The sequence below is a fragment of the Apteryx rowi genome, unplaced genomic scaffold (genome assembly GCF_003343035.1).
Source record: "Apteryx rowi isolate R43461 unplaced genomic scaffold, aptRow1 scaffold_163, whole genome shotgun sequence".
Classification (NCBI taxonomy): domain Eukaryota; kingdom Metazoa; phylum Chordata; class Aves; order Apterygiformes; family Apterygidae; genus Apteryx; species Apteryx rowi.
Genome location: NW_020447897.1, coordinates 1,455,617 through 1,474,429, shown reverse-complemented (window position 1 = coordinate 1,474,429; position 18,813 = coordinate 1,455,617). Strand labels below are relative to the sequence as shown.

Genomic DNA, 18,813 nt, shown 5'->3' with positions numbered 1-18,813 from the left:
CTGCAGCCACAYATGGTTATTATTTTCACTGGTTGATCATCAATTGCTTAAAAGAAATAAAAAAATCTACTTCCTGATTTTGAATTAATTTTGATTTGCCCTSCAGTCAATTATATTAACATATCTGCTGTACAAAACTAAGGAATCCTGTGGTTCCCAGTATACACTTCCCATGAAGGCACACGTCATCCTCAGTTGTCTTTCTGATACTAAGTTTTCTATGTGCTAACCTTTTACTTTTACATTTTAATTTTATTCAGAGTCCAAGATGCAGACACCCGAGACTGGTTCGGATACAGGTTCAACTGTGACTTTGCAGACATCTGTGGCTGGCCAGGCAGCAGTGCCCACACAGGTAGTACAGCAAGTACCAGTTCAGCAGCAGGTAGGTGGCTGGTAGTTTGGAGAAAATAAAAAAAAATATGGGAAGGATAGTTTTTCACAATGTAATGAAGAATGAATTTTGTACAAGGTTGCTAAAGGAACTCTTTTGCTCTGTTTTTATCAATTTTATTTTCCTGGAATTGAAATACCTACATAAAAAGGAAGACTGTTTTCAGGATCTGTTCCTTGAACTAGAGCATCTGGCAAGCACCAGGAGTACCCATACATAATTCTAACAGCAGATTATTATGGATTCTATGTATTAGCTCTTAGAAATTTACATTAATTTATGTTACTGAATATTTACATTTATTCTTTTTAAAATGTGAATAATGAATATATATCTGATATTATTGACTACATCATTCCTCCTTTCATTTGCACTTCCAAATAAGTACAATATAAATGTAAACCTGAAAGCAATGTCATTTGCATCTCTAGGCTTGATTCCTTGCAGATTCTTGCACAATGCCAGAGAACCATTTGAGCTATGACAATATGTAATTCATTATGAGGATTTGCCAGGAAATTAAGGAGACTTTTGAAGTGCCAGTTTAGTGCACAGCTCTGTCACATGAGATGGTTAATCACCTGTGCAATACCCACAGCCTTTAGGAGGACTGATGGCTAAAGAAAATGGAGGAAAAAATATGGAGGTGGAAGCAGGGACTGAATGTGAATGCCATGACCTCTGTCTAAAACTTTTCCTTAATACACAGAATTTAGCTGTCCATCTAATAGGTACTCTGGGAGATGTCTGATGTGTTTTTTCATCAAAAATTGACCTTGTGGTTTCAAAATCTGTAATATGAGAACTGGAGATAATTTATTAAATTGTGTGATCTGTTTCTCTGCCAGTGTAGCACTGTTCCCTAAATTAAATTTTCCGGTTTTTTGTCAAGTTTATTTTTTAAATTCCAGGTGGTGAATTTTTATCCATGTCCTTTGTAACGCTGTTCCATAGCCTCTTACATTTTACTAATGACTTTTTCCCAGTATACAGACTGARTTTATAATGTTTCATAATTTCATTACTATGACTTCCGCTTATATTTTCATGTATATTTTAGGATGCATGTTTGCTTTTAAAAGACTGCAAATCATTGAATTCAGTCTTCTAATTTTTTCTTAAATGCTTGTCTTCATGTATTTGTTCAAAATTCCCACTAAGTCAAGAATTGTCTCAAATATTTTCTGCTGACTTCGGATTGTTATATAGCTCTTTCTCATAACTTAGATGTTGATTAGGATAAAGTCTTTTCAATAGTACGGTAGATTTTAAGTGAAGCTTCCATGATGCTTGAACTCAGCTAACCTTTTTATGACATTTCATCTGGTTAATTCTTTTTAAACCTTTGCAAAGTACAAGACTTTTTTTCTTTTTTTTTTTTTAATGAAACATAATCTGGATAATTTGTCTTCTATTTATGTTAAGATGACAGATGGTTATTTGATGTAGTTTATGTGATTTGTAATTTGTTATTCCTGTATTTCTACTTTTCAGATAAAAGATGGAGATTTGGTAGTGCTATGCAGATGCTTGTTTTAAGCAGATAGGATATTCATACAACAGTCTGGTATTACATGTTGAACTTGATCCATATGAGTACTGATCAGTGTAATGGATTGAAGACTGTTAACAAATTAGTGGTTAATGTGGTCTTCTATGCATATCTGTTCTATTTCTAAAATAACAAATGAATAATCAATAGGGCTTTGGTGTTTATAAACTTTGCCTGTGCAAAGTTTTTCATTTTCTGAGAACTTACAGCATGGAGTTGACTCTTTAGTTTTCCGTGTAACTAATGCATTTGTCTGTCACCTACTGTCTATATCTTTTTTTCAAGTTATTCCAGTTGTCCTTTATTAATATAATGCTCATGCCAAAGCACTGAAGTCCATATATAGACTATTTTTTCCTTGCTTCATTAGGTCTTAATGAAAACAGGAAGCTGAAAATTTTGTATTATAGAATAAGACTTTGTAAAAAAAAAAAAAAAAGTCCCTGGTCAACTTTACATCTCCCTTAGTGCTGCTGCTGCTTCTGAGTGTTCCTCTTCATTGAATGTTCCATCTGTATTTTGGATTATTTTTCCCTGTGGTTATATTAGATTGTATTTTTCCAGTTGAGTTTAACTTTGAGAGTAGAAATCAGCATACTGTTTCAGAAAAAAAACCTAGGGATCCACCCAGCCAAGGAAGAGGAGTTTGTTGCTATATTTTGTATGGATTGAAAAAGTAACAAGAATGTTGGAGAAGCCAATGCAGACAGCATTGCAGTGACTGAAACATACTACGAGGGAAAGAGATGCTTAGAGAGAAAAGGATAGATTACAGAAGTGCTGGAAAACAACAGGACTTTTAGAAGATCTGAACATGCAGGGAAGAGAAGAGTGAGAGTGAAGATGTGAATGTGGTACACCAGCAGGAAATGTGATGAGGAATGTGGGTGGGACAGGTGCTTTCGATAGCAGGGAAGTAAAAGGGAATAAGCAGGCACTGAAACACTCACTGTGCTGAGGAAATTGCGAGTGTGGTCTACCCTGAAGATTTAGCTGTGCATAGGTTACGTTTGCCTAAAAGTAAAATTTGACTTTATGTACATACATTAGGAGCAGACCACTTTGCCTAAAGATGGACAAAAAAGGGAGAAGAGAAAAACTATTTGTATAAAGTCATTCTTTTGATGGGAGAGGGAGGGGTTATTATTTCTGCATGCTCAAAGTTACCCATATTAAAAGAGGGAAGAAAAGGTTTTAGATTAACAATATAGAGGGCATGGTCTTGTTTTTTCTATGGCTTATAAAATATATACTTAATGTCAGCTACATACAAAAGTATGAGTATAATTTATTAAAACAATAGGGCACCTTGATTTTTGTTAAATTCTAAGATACAGTATCATACCCATACTTGTCTTTGAATACACAATAATTCATCATAAGYCAAAACTTCTGTATTTTCACATTTATACTGATTTATTAACACTTTTTGGTGAATTATGCTCTTTTTGATGAATTTGTTTTTTAATTAATATTAATGCTGTGTACGGTATTCCATTTTTCCTAGGAAGGTCTTCATTTCYCAAATTTCCATTCTGGTATATGCGCCATACTTAAATGATAACTCATGCAAGTACTGAGCTGAGCTTGTTTTCACGGCATTAGTGTTTTATTTATGCTCACAAAATGTATGCTCTGTTTTTCATAATGAAACATTTTTGGCCTGAAGAAGAGCAAACCTGATAAATGAAAGGGTACACTGATGACCTTTTTAACTACAGCTGTGTCTGTACTGAAGCGTCCTTTCATTTGAGCAAACAGCAAGACAGTACMTCTAAATATTTTCAGCTAAAATAAATACTTTATTTGCATATAGCTAGTATAAATATGGCTCTCATAAAAGTCTGCTATCATGCTCCAAAATAGAAAGAAAGTAACATTAATGAAAACCTAGGATATCCTTTAGGTAACAGTGGCACTGATAACAGTCGGTTTTGTGCGGCACAGCAGCAGGGAAGGAGGGGAACGGTGAGGAGAGAGGCATGTCCGTGTGTAAGTAAAAGGTGACAAGAATAAGGCCAAAAAGTCAGGAGCATAATTAAATGCCATTTTAACAGCCTGAGGAATTTTCCTAGGCTTCTGTTTCCTCGGATAGGAGGATTTTTCACTAAAATATTTTTCCTTTTTTTGCACACACTCTTTAGCATAAAGCAGCAAGCTTAAGGATTCAACATTAACCTCACTTTGTAGTTTATGCCATGCAATGTAGAAGGATTGAAGGAGTAAAATTAAAAATAATTGTATAATCTATTTTAAAAGGTATATCCGTGCATCAGAAGTTGAAAAAAACAAATCTTCATATTCGCCATAGACCATGTCCATAGCGTTCAGAAAAAATCATATCATTAAACTGGAGATGCATACTTCTGCTAATCAAAATTGGGGCTTAATGTAAAATCATATTTAGCATATGAAAAACATAATCATGAACTGACATTAGTCATTATATCAATATGAATGTGCTAAGAATATTACAGCATGTGCTATTTATATGTTGCTTGCCAAAAGTAATCCAGACTAATTAAGGTACAAAAATGATTTTTATCTTTGAGAACAGAAAAACGATGCATATCCAATTCTTTTTGCATAGGCATTACAGGCTATATGTTCTCTTTTAAATAGAGATTAAAAATCCTTATATATTTTACCCTGCTGTCTTATTCTTTCCTTAACATTTTTAACATAAATACTTTTTATCAGGAATGAAAATTCTCTCTTCAATTTTGTTTTTTTTTTAATTTCTGTATTTCAAATGAGTGTTTTTATTCACTGTATTTTTATTGACAGACTCTCATAGATACAATATTATTTACTTCTTCATTTGTTCCTTTGAGGTAGTATACTTGAGCATAAAATTTGTTTTGCTTTTCTTCTTCAGCTGGTAATAATAATCAAACATGTATATTGAAATCAGTTTTCATTCTCCTCTTTTCTCCTGGAACATTTCAGCTGCTAACTTCTAATCCTACTCCAGTTATTCCAGGCTGGAATTACTGAAACAAGAAGAATGAAAGATCTTCTGTTTGACCCTGCTTAATTCATTATTTCCTAGGCCAGTCAGTTAATTTCCTGTTCTTCATCCAGACAACAACAATTCCTGTGACTAGCCCACCAGTCCACCCCCATAACATACAATTTTTGAACTTGCATACTGTCACTTTGTAAGATATATTCCATTTTCTTTTCTGTTTTCAGCCTGAATCTTTCAATTCTTGCTTTTTGTACGAGGAAGCCATTTTGGATTAGATCTCCAGTTAATGTCCTCTCCAAGAACTCCAGTTTCTGTTCTGCCCCAAAACTAAGGGAGATGGCTAATGCATTTTCTTAAATTATAGTAGAAGGTGCCAGAAAAATGATAAATAAACAGAAGAGAAGAAAGATAAAATCTTTTTATTTTTTTAAAATTTGCACTAAAAATACAGATTTTGTTGTGACTTTTTGTTTTGTCACAGGCAAATTCTTCTCAAATAACTGTCCCCTCATGCAAAGCAGGTATATGCACTTCTTTTCTTCCCATATCTGAAGATTAAAAAAAGAAAAAAAATCTAAAGAACCTTAAATGACATTTAACTCTCTTGTAAATACATTTTTTCCTAGATGAAAAACTGGTGTTTTCTCATGAATGAAGAAAAATAGGGCAAATAAAATTATTATTGAAGAAACCATATAATAAAGATTTTCAGCATAGCAGAATTAACATACAGGGCCATCATAAAGGCCACTTAGTAAACTACCTGGCTGGAGAAAGTACCTAACCACCTTACATTAGAGGTAAGAAGTATCTACACTGCAATACGATGTAGAGGCAGTAAGTTACCTTGGGCACCAGAATCAATTTAATCATAGCCTCACTGAGTTTCAGAGAAGCTGAAGTGAAATCAGCTATTTTATAAACCATCATTTTTTTATTATTGTATTAGAAACTTAACATAATTCAGTGTCCCTTTTATGTTGAACTAAATTGTTACAATTTAATCTACAAAAGAAGATAAGATGTTTTAATTAGCACTGTACTGTAGCCTTTCTTAAGCTGTAGATTTTAAAAAAATGGTTATTTTATTTACGTAGTATGAAACAGTTGTGATACTCCTAGTAGTACTGCATATTAGGCTAATAAAGAATGTTTGTAAAAATTGGTGAAAATTTGAAATTCATCAATGATAATTTTCGTTTTTGCAGTTTTTGATATTTAGTTGTATGGGAAATTGAACAAATCTTTTTGTTCCAAATCAGAAAATAAGCACATTTGGGGATTTTTCAGTTTTCTTTATAATAGAGAACAGATATTTCTGTATAATAGATACTGAGTTTTGATAGTGGCAACCACTTCTTCTTGGCAGTACCCTCTCAGTTCTGTGGTAAAGATCTTGCACTTTGCTGTATCCCTTGTTTTTGAAATGGTAGCAGCCTGTGTTGTCCAAGAAGAATGGGAGAACATAATAGTTTGTGCAGAATGGGAATGTGACCTGCATTTACTGACAGGAGATCATTAATATTGTGTCTGTACATAGAATGGTATTCTATTTTATCAGTATATGTGGGCTGCAGAGAGAAAATCTTGTTCCCCTTATTAATAGAAAATAGAGTGCTTTTTAATAGGAAGTAAGCTATATGCAGTGTATGTGGAGAGAGAATGAAATGCATTTTGTGAGAGGTTGGACAGCAATGTGCAGTTCCTGGAGACCCGCATCATATTGAGGATGGCATCATATCCACAGTGTTTCCCCAGCTGTATTGCTGGGACAGAAAATGGAACATACCCATTACATAGCAGGTGACAAATTACTGGTTTTAAGAATAAAGCCTGTTTTGAAGATGTTTTCTCAATGTATAAATTAAGTAGATCAGTTTGGTGCTCTGTAGCAGAGAATGACTCCCTTTCTCCCATTGATTACATGTTATAGAACTTGAGTCACCCAAGGAGAAATACCTTCAGAGACAGACTTGAAATTATCATAATCTGTTGCTTATATGTTTCACAATAAAGCGCATATACATTTCCACCAATTGTTACATAAGTAGATGGTTTTGTCACAGATCAGCAAACTTGAATATTAAGAAGTATTAATTCCTGACAAGCTAACTAGCATAACTTTCTTGTAGTGGGTTTGGATCACGCCCCTTCATTGGAAATATTGTTTAATATAATTTATGAGTTCAAAGATGATGGAAATAAAATTAGTTTAATTCTTTGAAAAGATTTTGTGCAATACAGCTATTTATATTATCTTTTTAATTCAGAAAATTGTTCTAAAGCCATGATCATGACTTGSATCAGATTCTTTTGTGTAGAGAACTGAAACTGAGAATTTGAAAACTGAATCTTCCTGTTAAAAAGCAAAATATTATTTGTTTGGAGAGGAAATATATACCATTGTATCTTACTTTAATAATTAGAAACATCTTTAAAATAAATTTTTTGAAGCTGAGAAATTGTAGTTCTGGTATGTATGTCAATTTATACACAATTGCTTCACAATGAAAATGAGAAAATGGTTGATTTTACTATATGATCTAACCATCAAATTGTGCCTCAGTATTGTTGATTGACAGAAACATCTGGCTTTCTATCATGCTAGAATAGCTGCATTCATCTTTTTTTTTTTTTTTTTTAATGTCAACCTGAGAAATGGTTTCTGTGAAAGTCTGGAGTTTCCTTCACAGTCTGAGCTGCTACTATAAAAGAAAGAGTAGGAAAAAATATGCTTATTTACAGAACGTCATAGAATATAGTGAAGAGGGTAAAGGTATTACAATTAAGATGTTCTCAAACAGCTTATGGAGATGATGCATCAAATACATGAGGCCCAGATTCATCTGGGATTATGGTGTTTGCATTTTCAACACCAATTTTGTCAGCCTGAAGTTGCGTCACAACAAAATATTTAGGAAAAATAGTAGCCGCTGAAATATAAATTATATTAAATCTATTTAATAAATGTGTGCATTGTTACTTTCCTGATTCAATTCCTAAGGTAAGACTGTGCAAGTGTGTGAAGTCTCTAAGTCCTTGCATATCCTTTAGATTCTGGACTGTTATGGAGCCAAAATATGGCTTCTCTAATTGATGCCTGGTATAAAGCATGGGATTCTCAATCTTTACTGTAGCAAAAGGCAAAAAACTCTRTAGTGCAATGTTTTCACATGCCTTCTATGCTAAGACTTGAGAGGAAATTTGCATAGCCTGGAGCTGTCCTACATAGTAATTGAGTCAAAGGAGTAATAGTATGGCTAGTGATGTGCTTTTATGAGACAGACTTGCCATCTCAGCAATATACATGAAGATAATCCATCCCTTACTGCTTCATTTAGGAAACGTACTCTTTTATTGACATGAAAACTTCTTTTCTTGGAGTATATCATAACTAATGATAATCCGGGAAAGGGATTACTCAAATTGGGGTTCTTGATCCTACATTGTACATTTGGGTCAAAGCATTACTGGAAAAAGAACCTTATAACAATGTAATTTAACTCTGATTAAACTAGAGCTAAACCACATTGATGTGAACCTTTATTTTTAAACTTAYTGCAGCACACTTAAGCTGTGATTTTAAGGCTTGTATTGTACAGATCTAAAATGGGATAAAAATCACCAGAAGCCAGCCTATACATGGCCAAAGGAAACTTTCTTCCTTAGTAAATGTAATTCTTAAGCTTGATGTAAAGCATGCGGTTATGCTTCTTTTCATCCTTTTTATGCTTTCCAATTGTTTCTGTCTTTGGCGCTTAAGGTACCTACATTCCACAAGCATGCATCTTCAAAGTTAGGACTCCAGTTACCATATTGCAGACTTACAACACAAGTATTGTGCAAGCACAATAGCTTTCTGTGCTATTGCTGTGCTGTGACATAGCATTCTCAGTTATTTATTAATCGTGAGAACAGAGGTGTCCCATACAGCTTTGAAACCATTCGATGCACTGAAGCATCAGCCATTCCTTTTGTTACAGTGTCCCACATTTCTGGTGTTTTTGTTTACAGGTACAGCAAGTGCAGACTGTGCAACAAGTACAGCATGTGTACCCAGCCCAGGTTCAGTACGTGGAAGGAAGTGACACAGTCTACACTAATGGAGCTATGTAAGTTGGCAAATGATCAGAATGTGAATGTTCACTAAAATGTGAAGTTAAATATGTATTTTCAGTGACATCCTATCAGGTACTGTATTTTAAGTTGAAAGGAAAAAATGATTGAATCAAAACTCTGTTATTGTTGTCATTTGAAATAGTTTTTTGGATAAAAAGTTGTATTCATATCATATTTATTGAAAAAGAACTTTTGTTTAAAATAAATTCAAGTGATTGTTATAGTCAGACTTAGAGCAAAATTATATGTACAGCATTCTGTTGTTCGAAAATAAAAGTCTTTTAGTTTTACAGTAAGTTCAGTCCACAGGAAGTAGTATCTAACTTTGTCATAATGTGATGATCTTTGTAATAAAGAAGTCTTCATGTKGGCCTTATGCAGTCTTGTCTGCAGTCCTACTGGCAAATGCATAAAATGCTGCAGCAGCTGCAGTTACTATTTACAGAAAGTAGTAATGTGATTTAATTCCTGTGTTTAATGAAATGAGCTATTTCTGCCAAAGGAATGGGGAGAAGCAGAGAAAAACAAGTAACATTGTCTCCTTTTGCTTCTTTGCCTCTTCTTTGCTTATTACTGTGYTTCTCCTGCTTCTCTGAACGCACTTTTCCACCATCGAGTTCCTTTCACCAATGCACAAGTTTAGAAAGGTAGAATAATTTATGTTTGATGGGACCTCTGGAGGTCATCTAGTCCAATCCCTTGCTCAGACCAGGGACGACTTTGAAGTTGGCTCAAACATCAAAGTAGGATCAGGTTGCTCAGGAACCTTCTCTCCCCTTTTTCATTTTCATGGCCTCTTGCCATTTTTGATGTGTTACGAAGTTAGGGAAGGAACAAAAATCATATAGAAAGCTTGTTTGGTGCCAGCAAGCATTTATTTGTAAATAGTAATCCAGACATGATACAAAAGAGTCAGCAATATTGTTTGGTTCAGAGACTTCTGATGTTAACACTGGCAGCATGCTTTGGTCATCTCTCCTGACATTTTGTTTAATTCATTTCTCATGTACTTTTCTCCCATATTGGCTTGTCTGTTTTCTTCTCACTTGTAAGTCCTAAACAATCTATCATAAATGGATATAGGACTTCCCTATTATTAAGAATAACCGTTGATGAATATCTAGTTTAAGATACTGTAGCAACTGAAAGTAACTTATAAGATTGTTTATCTATAATCATTTGGGTTGAGGTTTTCTGTATAGAAAGTTGCTTTTGAACTAAGTTGTTTGTCTAAATTGTTTTTGAAAAATTTTAACCAAAGACATTCAGCTGTTGATATAAAGGAAAACATGTTTCTTTTCCCACACTTTAATAGGTTTTTCTTTAGAAAGTTCTAGCACTTTCACTCTTCCAACTGGGAACTTAAATCTGAGCACTGGCATTAGCACTCTGTGTTTTATTGCAGTCTATAAAATTTTGCCTGATTTTCTAGATCACATTTTTAAAATAAAAGATACTGTTTGTTTTACTGTATTTAGATGTTAAGTAGATGGATGCTGTAACCAAACTGTCAAGCAATATAGCAACTAAGGGCAGTAAGTGAAAGGAAAAAATCTGGGATAACTGCTAAGAAGATTGGGACTGTGATCAATTAGGCAGTGGGTGGTAGTCTTAGATAGTGCTGGTGGAAGTGATTGAGAATGTGGGAGCTGAATACCAATGGGTGGAAAGAAGAAAATATGGTGACAAACAAATCTTACAAAAAGCCAGGATGTGCGGGCATCTGTGAAAAAGAGCTGTTAAACTCTGAGAATGGATAAATAGCTCAGAATAACTGTCTCTGTACAGGAAGCTATACAGAAATATTTATGCCTCTGTAGCTTTGCTGATATAGTTGCTAACAATGTGTTTTGTAGACAATACTTTAAAAATAGGTGGAAGGAGAAGCTTGCTGGCACAACATAGCATATAGTGCTTTTCATCAATAAATCACATCTTGAGATGGTTGATATCTTTCTGAATACGTTACAATTTATCTTTCTTGGAATTAAGATATTTAATTTTCAACACAAATAAAGTTTAAGTTAGTTGAGATTTCATGTGGAGAAAGTTTTCGAAAAAAAATTTAATGAATACTAACAGTTTGTCTTTCCTCGGTGGCAAAGGATAATTTGAAAACTAATTATCAATCTTATAAGAAGATGAGCTCTGTTATATTATATATTTCCTCAGCTAAATGCAATTGCCTCCGTAAGCATCTTCCTCCTGAGAGTGATAACCTCGCAGAGGACAGAGGGATTTATGAGATTTATGACATAAATCTCCTTTTATGAGATTTAAAAAACAGAATAAATTCACTACATTGTTGTTCCTCCTGAAAAAGGAGAGTTCAAGAGTTCTAATATATCTGGTGCTGGGTTTGAAGTAGCCCGTGATCTCTTGGTTCTCCCAGAAGCTGATTTTTTGGGATCACACAGAGATTGTCAGCAGTTTAATTAGTCTGTGTGTGCAGTCTATATCTTTGCCTCTACAGCTAGTATATGCAAGTCTCTCCTTTCTGTTAGGTAAGAGAGGCTGAAACTGTTCACCCCATGGGGCAAGGATCCACAGCTCCATGTTCCTAGGTACAGCCAGTAGCAAGGCTGAGGAGCATGGAATTCCAGTGGGCACCCACATCAATGCACATATACAACAGATAAGTAGATAGAYAGATAGATAGACAGACAGACAGACAGAAAGATAGATAGATAGATACACATACACATATACATGGCTAGCCACAGAGATCAACACAGGCAGACACTCTCAGCATTCGCTCAAACACAAACAGCACCAACAGCCTCATCCTATTCCCCTTTCTGGCTGAGCAGGAGGAAGATCCATTAGTGGGACATATATACATATATATATGCATATGTATATATACATATGCTTGTATAACGTGGACCCTTCCAGCAGCTGGGCTTAAATCCTTGGTCCAGCCAGTAGTTGCCCCTGGATCTTTGGTCTTCCCAGCTGCTGGCACCTTGGACACATGATTTTCTGTGGCCTGCAGCCCCACTGCAGTTGCTGATGCAGACCCCCTCACTCACAAACTTACGCGCACGCGCACATGCACACACACACACACACACACACACACACACACACACACACTGTCGATCCCTCCATCTGCTGGCCTCAGACACACAGTCCATCCAGTACCTGATCCTGAATATCAATCTTCCATGTGTCTCACCCGCTCGCTTAGAGACACACAAACACACACACACCAGACGCACTTACACAAATGGGTCTAAGTTGTTGTCCAGTCCCTATGGTGTCTCTAGCAGTCAGCTGGGACTCCCATGGTCCTTCTGGTAGCCATCTCCCCTGTGCTCTCACCCTTAGAGATACACACACACACACAGAGCTGGCTCCTAGGTCGCTTCACCAACTTGCCAACTGGTCCAGCTTGATGTTTGCTAGTGGTCACACACTCACTCATGGACCTTCATTTGCTCCAGCTGCTGGCACCCAGACACAGGAGCCCTCCGACCCATGGTCTCACTCCAGTCACTGGCACTTACTTCTACTCACCCTGATTTCTCCAGTTGCTGACCTTACGGAGACACAGCCCTCTGACCCATGGTTGCTGCCACTCAGACCTGCACATGCACATGAACGCAGAGAAAGCCCCTCACCCRGGAAAACAGTTAGAAAGGAATTTAATAAGAAGATAGGACAAACTGCTGATCAGGCATAGGGCATGACCAGACAGGCTTGTTGACTAGCCCCATTTACCTATGACTGGCCCCTTTTTATTCTCCAAATCCCTCTAGTTTTCTATGTTTGTTCCTGCTCAAATCAGCTAGATCCCTCCCTTTCTCTGCCCTTGATTCCTCTCCTAAACATCCCATATTAAGTCTTGCGCAATCCCGAAATGCTGTTCCCCTGCTTCCCACAACATGTCCCATATGCCTCGGCTGTGACCCCCTCAGTCAGGAGGGTGCTCTGGACAGCCAGCCCCATTGACTTATCTTGCTGGGTTTCACCCCCGGACCATGGGGCTGATGTTGTCCTGGAGGAGCTGGGCAGGGTGTCCGTTCCTCCAAGCGGGTAGTTCCCCTGCCCACCGGTCATAGTGCCTCTATGCTCCTGCGTGCTTGGGGAGGTGAGCCCTGACCACAGAACCTGACGCTTTCATTTACCACTTTTATGTTCCCATGTGAGCAGCTGGCACCTGCACTTTCGGCAGTGCACAAGATGCAAAACTATCTGATTGCTTAGTCCTGGTGAAAACAGAAATGAATGTTACTGACTGCTTAGTACCAGCCTTTAAGTTTTCGCAATTTTGTTGCACTCTATACCTGAGTCCCATTGTTAGTTTCTGCAGAATCGGTCAACGGGATGTCAAAGACACTCTCTTTAGCCAGTGAGCCTAATCCAGATTGTCTTTCCCCTCTGTAGAAGAGTTTACCAGTGATACAATTTGTTGTTCAGAAAAAGTATATATAGAGAAATGCCACTTTTAGGAACATGAGCCTTTCTAGAGACTTTGGTTTTATACATGGGGAATGGGACCGATCTGTGTTTGTACTCAGAATTTTTAAAGACTGTATATTGTGAAGTTCGTTTTTCCTGTATACATTTATACTTCAGTTTAAGAATGGAAGAATCTCATTTCTGTTAATAAAAGTTATTGAATATATGGACTTCATATTAGAATGACATTTATTTGACAGGTGAAAAAGACTGGAATTCTAGGTTGCTGACAGCTAGCTTGCTTCAGAGCATAAAGAATTAGTTTCATATTTGCTGTTTTTATCATTACGTAAGTTACATTTAAAAAAAAATACTATATCCATTTCTCCTCTTTTTGTTGTGTCACTAGATTAGCAAGTTTGGAGCTAGGTCAGCAGGGGGTTGACTTTTTAGAATTTTCAGAAGTGAATCAAAAGTCTACTATCTCCCTAAACAAGACCTGCATAGACTGTGTTGCATTCTGCTTTGATAGAAAACATAGAGGCCAGCCTCCCTTGTCCTGAAATATTTGGGCAAATATCCAGACCACAGAACATCATTTTCTGTCCATCGTACTGAAATCTTTGAAAGAGTGGATCCTGACCTGTTCATGATACTGTGCTACARCCATTTTGTCCACTTCCTCTCTAGGAATTCTCTATTTCACTCTCAGAAAATAGGATTAGGTTTGTAAATGACGTGATTGGCAGAGTGATCAATGGTTTTTCTTTTGACTTTTTTTCCTATGATTATATGTTTATTTGATGACCATGCCTGAATCAAACCATTCTTTCTAACTCAAGATCAGTTATAGAATTCTTGCATAATCTATCCAGTGGCAATACCACTCTAGCAATGGAATATAAACTATGAGAAGTCTGCAACCCATAATTAGGGTGAAGACATTAATTTGGTGTACAGAGATCTCTACAATAAAAATTATAGCATGTCTGGCAGAAGAATTATTCTTTATTTCAAAACAAAGAACATGCTAGCATTGGTTTAAGCCCGTACAGGTTAGCAACGTAAGATGTACACACAATACCTAGAAGGAAACAGTTACCTCATTCTTTTGATTCTAGTGGTAAACAGTTTGTCAGGTTTCACAGTCTGTTAGGTGTAACAGCTGTATTTTTATAGCACAATTCTTCCCGCAGGTTTCATATCATGCTTTAGCTATACTTAAAGATGATTTGGTTGTGTTATAATTGGAAGCATAATGATAATACAAGGGGTGTAACCTGCAACTTGTCATATATATTGTATAAAATATAAGACTATTTGAATAATGCTATCTACATTTGTGTCTGGTTAATAACACTTCTGCTTGTCAAGCGTGTCACACTATCTTTAAATAAAAATGCATTGTTCTTACAATGTACTACTGCTAACGTGGCAGTTTTGAATGGATAAAGGACAAATATTATGGATACACTTAGATTAAGAAGGCAGGTGAGTTCTCTGTAGTAAACATGAATTTGTTTCTTACATAAACTATAAAATATTAATCTAAAATTAGCCATTTTTCTGATAATCCTGGTGAAGGAAAGAGATTATTTTAAACTGCTTTTATTTAATAATTTTATTTATTTATTATATAAACTGCTGTAATTTGTTGCATCCAAACTGAAGTCTTTATTCCCTGCATCCTTCACCAATTTTTGTACTACAGTTTGTGCAGTTTATGTGGATGAAAAACACTTTATACGCAAAAACAAGAATTTACTGTTACTCTAATTTAAACCTTAAAAGTCTAGTCAAAGAATTATTATCCATAGAGTTAAAATAGTCACACAAAGTATCTAATCCTTTTTCTCTGTTGTTATGCTCACCTTTCTACTGTTCCTCTGCATACTAAAGTCAATAACTTCCATCTGAGAGAGGATTACAGCAAGCTACCAGCATCCCAAGTCCCTTGCCTGGAGAAGTATGATGGACACTAGGTCCAACTGTGGCTATTTTTTATATGATTTCTAGCGTGCTGTACACCTTGTTCATTCTTCATTGGTTTGAATTTCCATGTTACATCTGAATTTACTATATATGGTGTGTTTCACGTTTGTTGGATACTTCCCAGACCCCTACCTTTCCTGCATTTTTATTCTAGGATTCTAGGATCTATTCATAGATCATCCATTTTACACAGAATAGCAGGTTGCTCTTACTCTTTATGAGTTAGAGAAGTACATCAGCATTGTTATAGCACTAGGTGTTATATCACACAATCATACTAAGCTAARATAAGCTAGAACTAAAACAGATTAGGTAACATTTACCTGATCATTAGGCAATTATTGTTATAGCTAAGCTAAAACAAAGCTCCAGGCAAGCCTAGAAAGGTCCAAACAAAAGAAGCCTGGCAAGCCCCAGTCTTCAGGCCAGCCAGATTTATTACAGAGCCTGGGACTAACAATAGTAGCATGATATTTCTTGGACTATAGGTCTGCAGTGCCTCACCATCAAAATTTTTAGAGGTCTGTAGCTAACTTTACTTACCTGTCTAGGAAGAGCAACTTACAGGTTATAAGAAAATAATTTCTAAGCATTCTCCTCAGTTTTGATTTACTTAATTTTCCTGGTTTGCATGGTTTTCCTACAGTCGTGCACTGTGTGTGCTTTTGGTGTTTTATTTCCATGTGGAAAAAAATCCTGGACTGAGTGTTGAGGATCTTCATTCTTTTTTTATGGATAGTGAATGTCTGTCAAATATGTATTTAATTTGTGTTTTGAAAATGACTGTTCAAAACAGTCAATGAGTATAACAGCAAATTGGAATTTATCCATATTGAATAATGCATCTCTATTTTAAGTGAATTTTACAAAGCTGTATCTGGCAGGTATATTTTGTGTTGTCCATATATAGAAAATATATATGCATAAAGCAGATCAGCTGTTCATTATTTTGGAGAAAATTACTTAATTTGAATTTTTGCTCTCCAGCTATAGATGCATTAACTACCCTTTCATAGTCTGGGTTTTGGACTCTGATTTTTTGCATTTTCTTCTGTTAAAGAAGAATTGGTAACAGGAAACAATGACTTATTGTTCTATCAGTTCTCTAGCTCTCTTCGCACATATTCAGGAGACTCTTGTGGATGGAGGTTATTCCTTCTTTGGGATTTCATCTGTTATTAAGAAGCTCTGAATCAATATTCTGGTAACAGGAATGGATTAGGAAGACCTGAATCAATATTTGGTTATAGGAGCAGATTTTTTTGTGGGGAGGCAGAAAGATGTATGAGGCAGGGTGAGTTAGGTGATTTATCTCTCTCCATTATCCGTTGACTGCTGTATCATGTTTTCTTGTGTCAGTGTTAGGTTATACAGTACCTCACCTTATGCTTATGATACACCACCTCTAGGGGCATTAGCAATCCATTGGCTGCAATAAAGCCTTCCCCAAATGTCAGAGGAAGGATTCTCTTCTCTATAGTTTCCATGAAGMTCTCTGTCAGATATAGGGCCATAGAATTATACTAAAATTTAAAAAAAACTTCAGAATATTGTTGTGGTGGGAAACAAATTTTCCTGGCTTTTGTGCACAGAAGTTTTCTTCCATATTGTGGTAGCATAACATTCATCATGAGCATTAGCTACTCTGTATATAAATAATAATAGTATGTTTATTTTGTATAATATTTGATATGTTAATTTTATCTACTGTGTATCATATTTAATATCCCAGTAAGTATCACTGTAGTTAATTAAGTACCATAAAAGGCTAACTTTCATTACAGATATGATATTAAAAAAATACTTATATGCCTACCTGCTAAGATTTATGGGGTAGTGCATACCAAAGCCCTCATGAGTAATTCTGTAATTATTATTACATTAATAAGATAATAATTATTATGCTACTTGTTTGTTTGAATTAGAATTGCAGAAAAATAAAGCATTTGACATTGAACAGTTTTCATATTTGAATTAAGATGCCATTCTTGTACAGCCATTGTGAAGGGATGATGCTGATTTTTTACATTACAGTAAAAAAGTATACATCTCCACGTAAAAAAAAATATATATATATACATTTTATCCATGGCTTGTATTTTCCGAGTCAGTGCCTGTATCTGATTATTAGAATTTAATAGTTAAATCCTTATTTGGCAACACATGAAAGTTACCGGAATATAATTTCAAATTAAAACCTAATTTAAAAAAAACACAAGTGGCACCTAACTTGTTTGAGTTCAGATTCTAACTCAACTTGAGAATTTTTAATTAAAGACAGTTTGGGTTTCACAGTTCCTGAGGAAGGAAATAAAGGTGTTTGGTTCCATCACAAGAAGTGGTAGAAAAATCCTTCAACAAATCAGACATTTCTAAAACATGAGTAAAACTGGCATAAATCTATAGATGATGTTTTCAAAGCAAATATAAATATGGGAAGGATGAGTCTATCCATGAATTACTTGCCCAAAGAAAATCTGAGGCCACAATCAGCTCATGTAAATACAGAGGCATGATGTGTTGGTAGGAGCACTGATTTAAAGAAGTCAATAGATCAGAATCTTGACATTTACATAGAACTGAAAAATAGAAGCTGCTGGGATAAATCATTTGCCATGTGTGCATGTGCACACTGAAAACTTAAAGGAGAACAACAAGAAGATACACTCTTTCAGTACCACTGTTTTTATTCGTCTCTTTTTTCCAAAGTGCTGGTGTCTGAAGAGATAAAAGTGTCTCTAGAATTTAAGCTAAGTAACATTATGTCAGTGTCTGTAATCACATACAAGATACTGCAATTAATTCAAACAGTAATGCTGAGGCTTACTGAATTTAGAAATTAGTTGTTTTCTGTTTTCACAGAATCACAGAATGGCTGAGGTTGGAAGGGACCTCTGGAGATCATCTTTTTTTCATATGCCAAAAATAGAATTTTATTAACACCATTCCCTATTTTTATATTTTGCAAATCACTATAAAAGGTAGTTAAGCAATAAAGCATAATAGGTGATGCCTTCAACTGCAGTACCTTGCAGTCCTTGTCCAATTCATGCTGGTCTCTTGATTTCCCATATGGGAGCTCAACGTTGGACATGTGTTCTGGCCTTGCTTAATCTGAATGGAATTCAGACAGTGTCTCTGACTTTGTGCGACATGCTGTCAGGGTGTATCTCCTCCACTTTGCTCAACCTTCTGAAAACTGGGACTTTGTAACCAAGTTCCCTAGGCTTGAAACTTACTAGAAACTCTGACAGACTTTCTAATGCTACGTTTTAGTAAACGCTTGAATTTCATAGTGTTTCCATAAGAGGAACTATTAGATTCTGTTGCCTAACTTGTATCATGAGCCACAATATATACCCAAGAAATTCTCATAAAGAG

General features: G+C 35.7%; 1 protein-coding gene across 3 annotated transcripts in view; it reads left to right on the top strand.

Annotated features, from left to right (window-relative positions):
• RFX3 (regulatory factor X3) overlaps positions 1-18,813 on the top strand; it is a 129,127-nt gene that overhangs the window by 64,843 nt on the left and 45,471 nt on the right. For 2 of the 3 annotated variants that reach the window (XM_026059987.1, XM_026059985.1), the window contains exons 2-3: positions 261-385; positions 8,932-9,029. In XM_026059987.1, coding sequence (XP_025915772.1) covers positions 269-385; positions 8,932-9,029 — 215 coding nt within the window. In that variant the 5' untranslated portion in view covers positions 261-268. Of the gene's footprint in view, positions 1-260; positions 386-7,574; positions 7,637-8,931; positions 9,030-18,813 lie in introns of those variants that run through there. The other variant, XM_026059986.1, reaches the window with a different exon arrangement.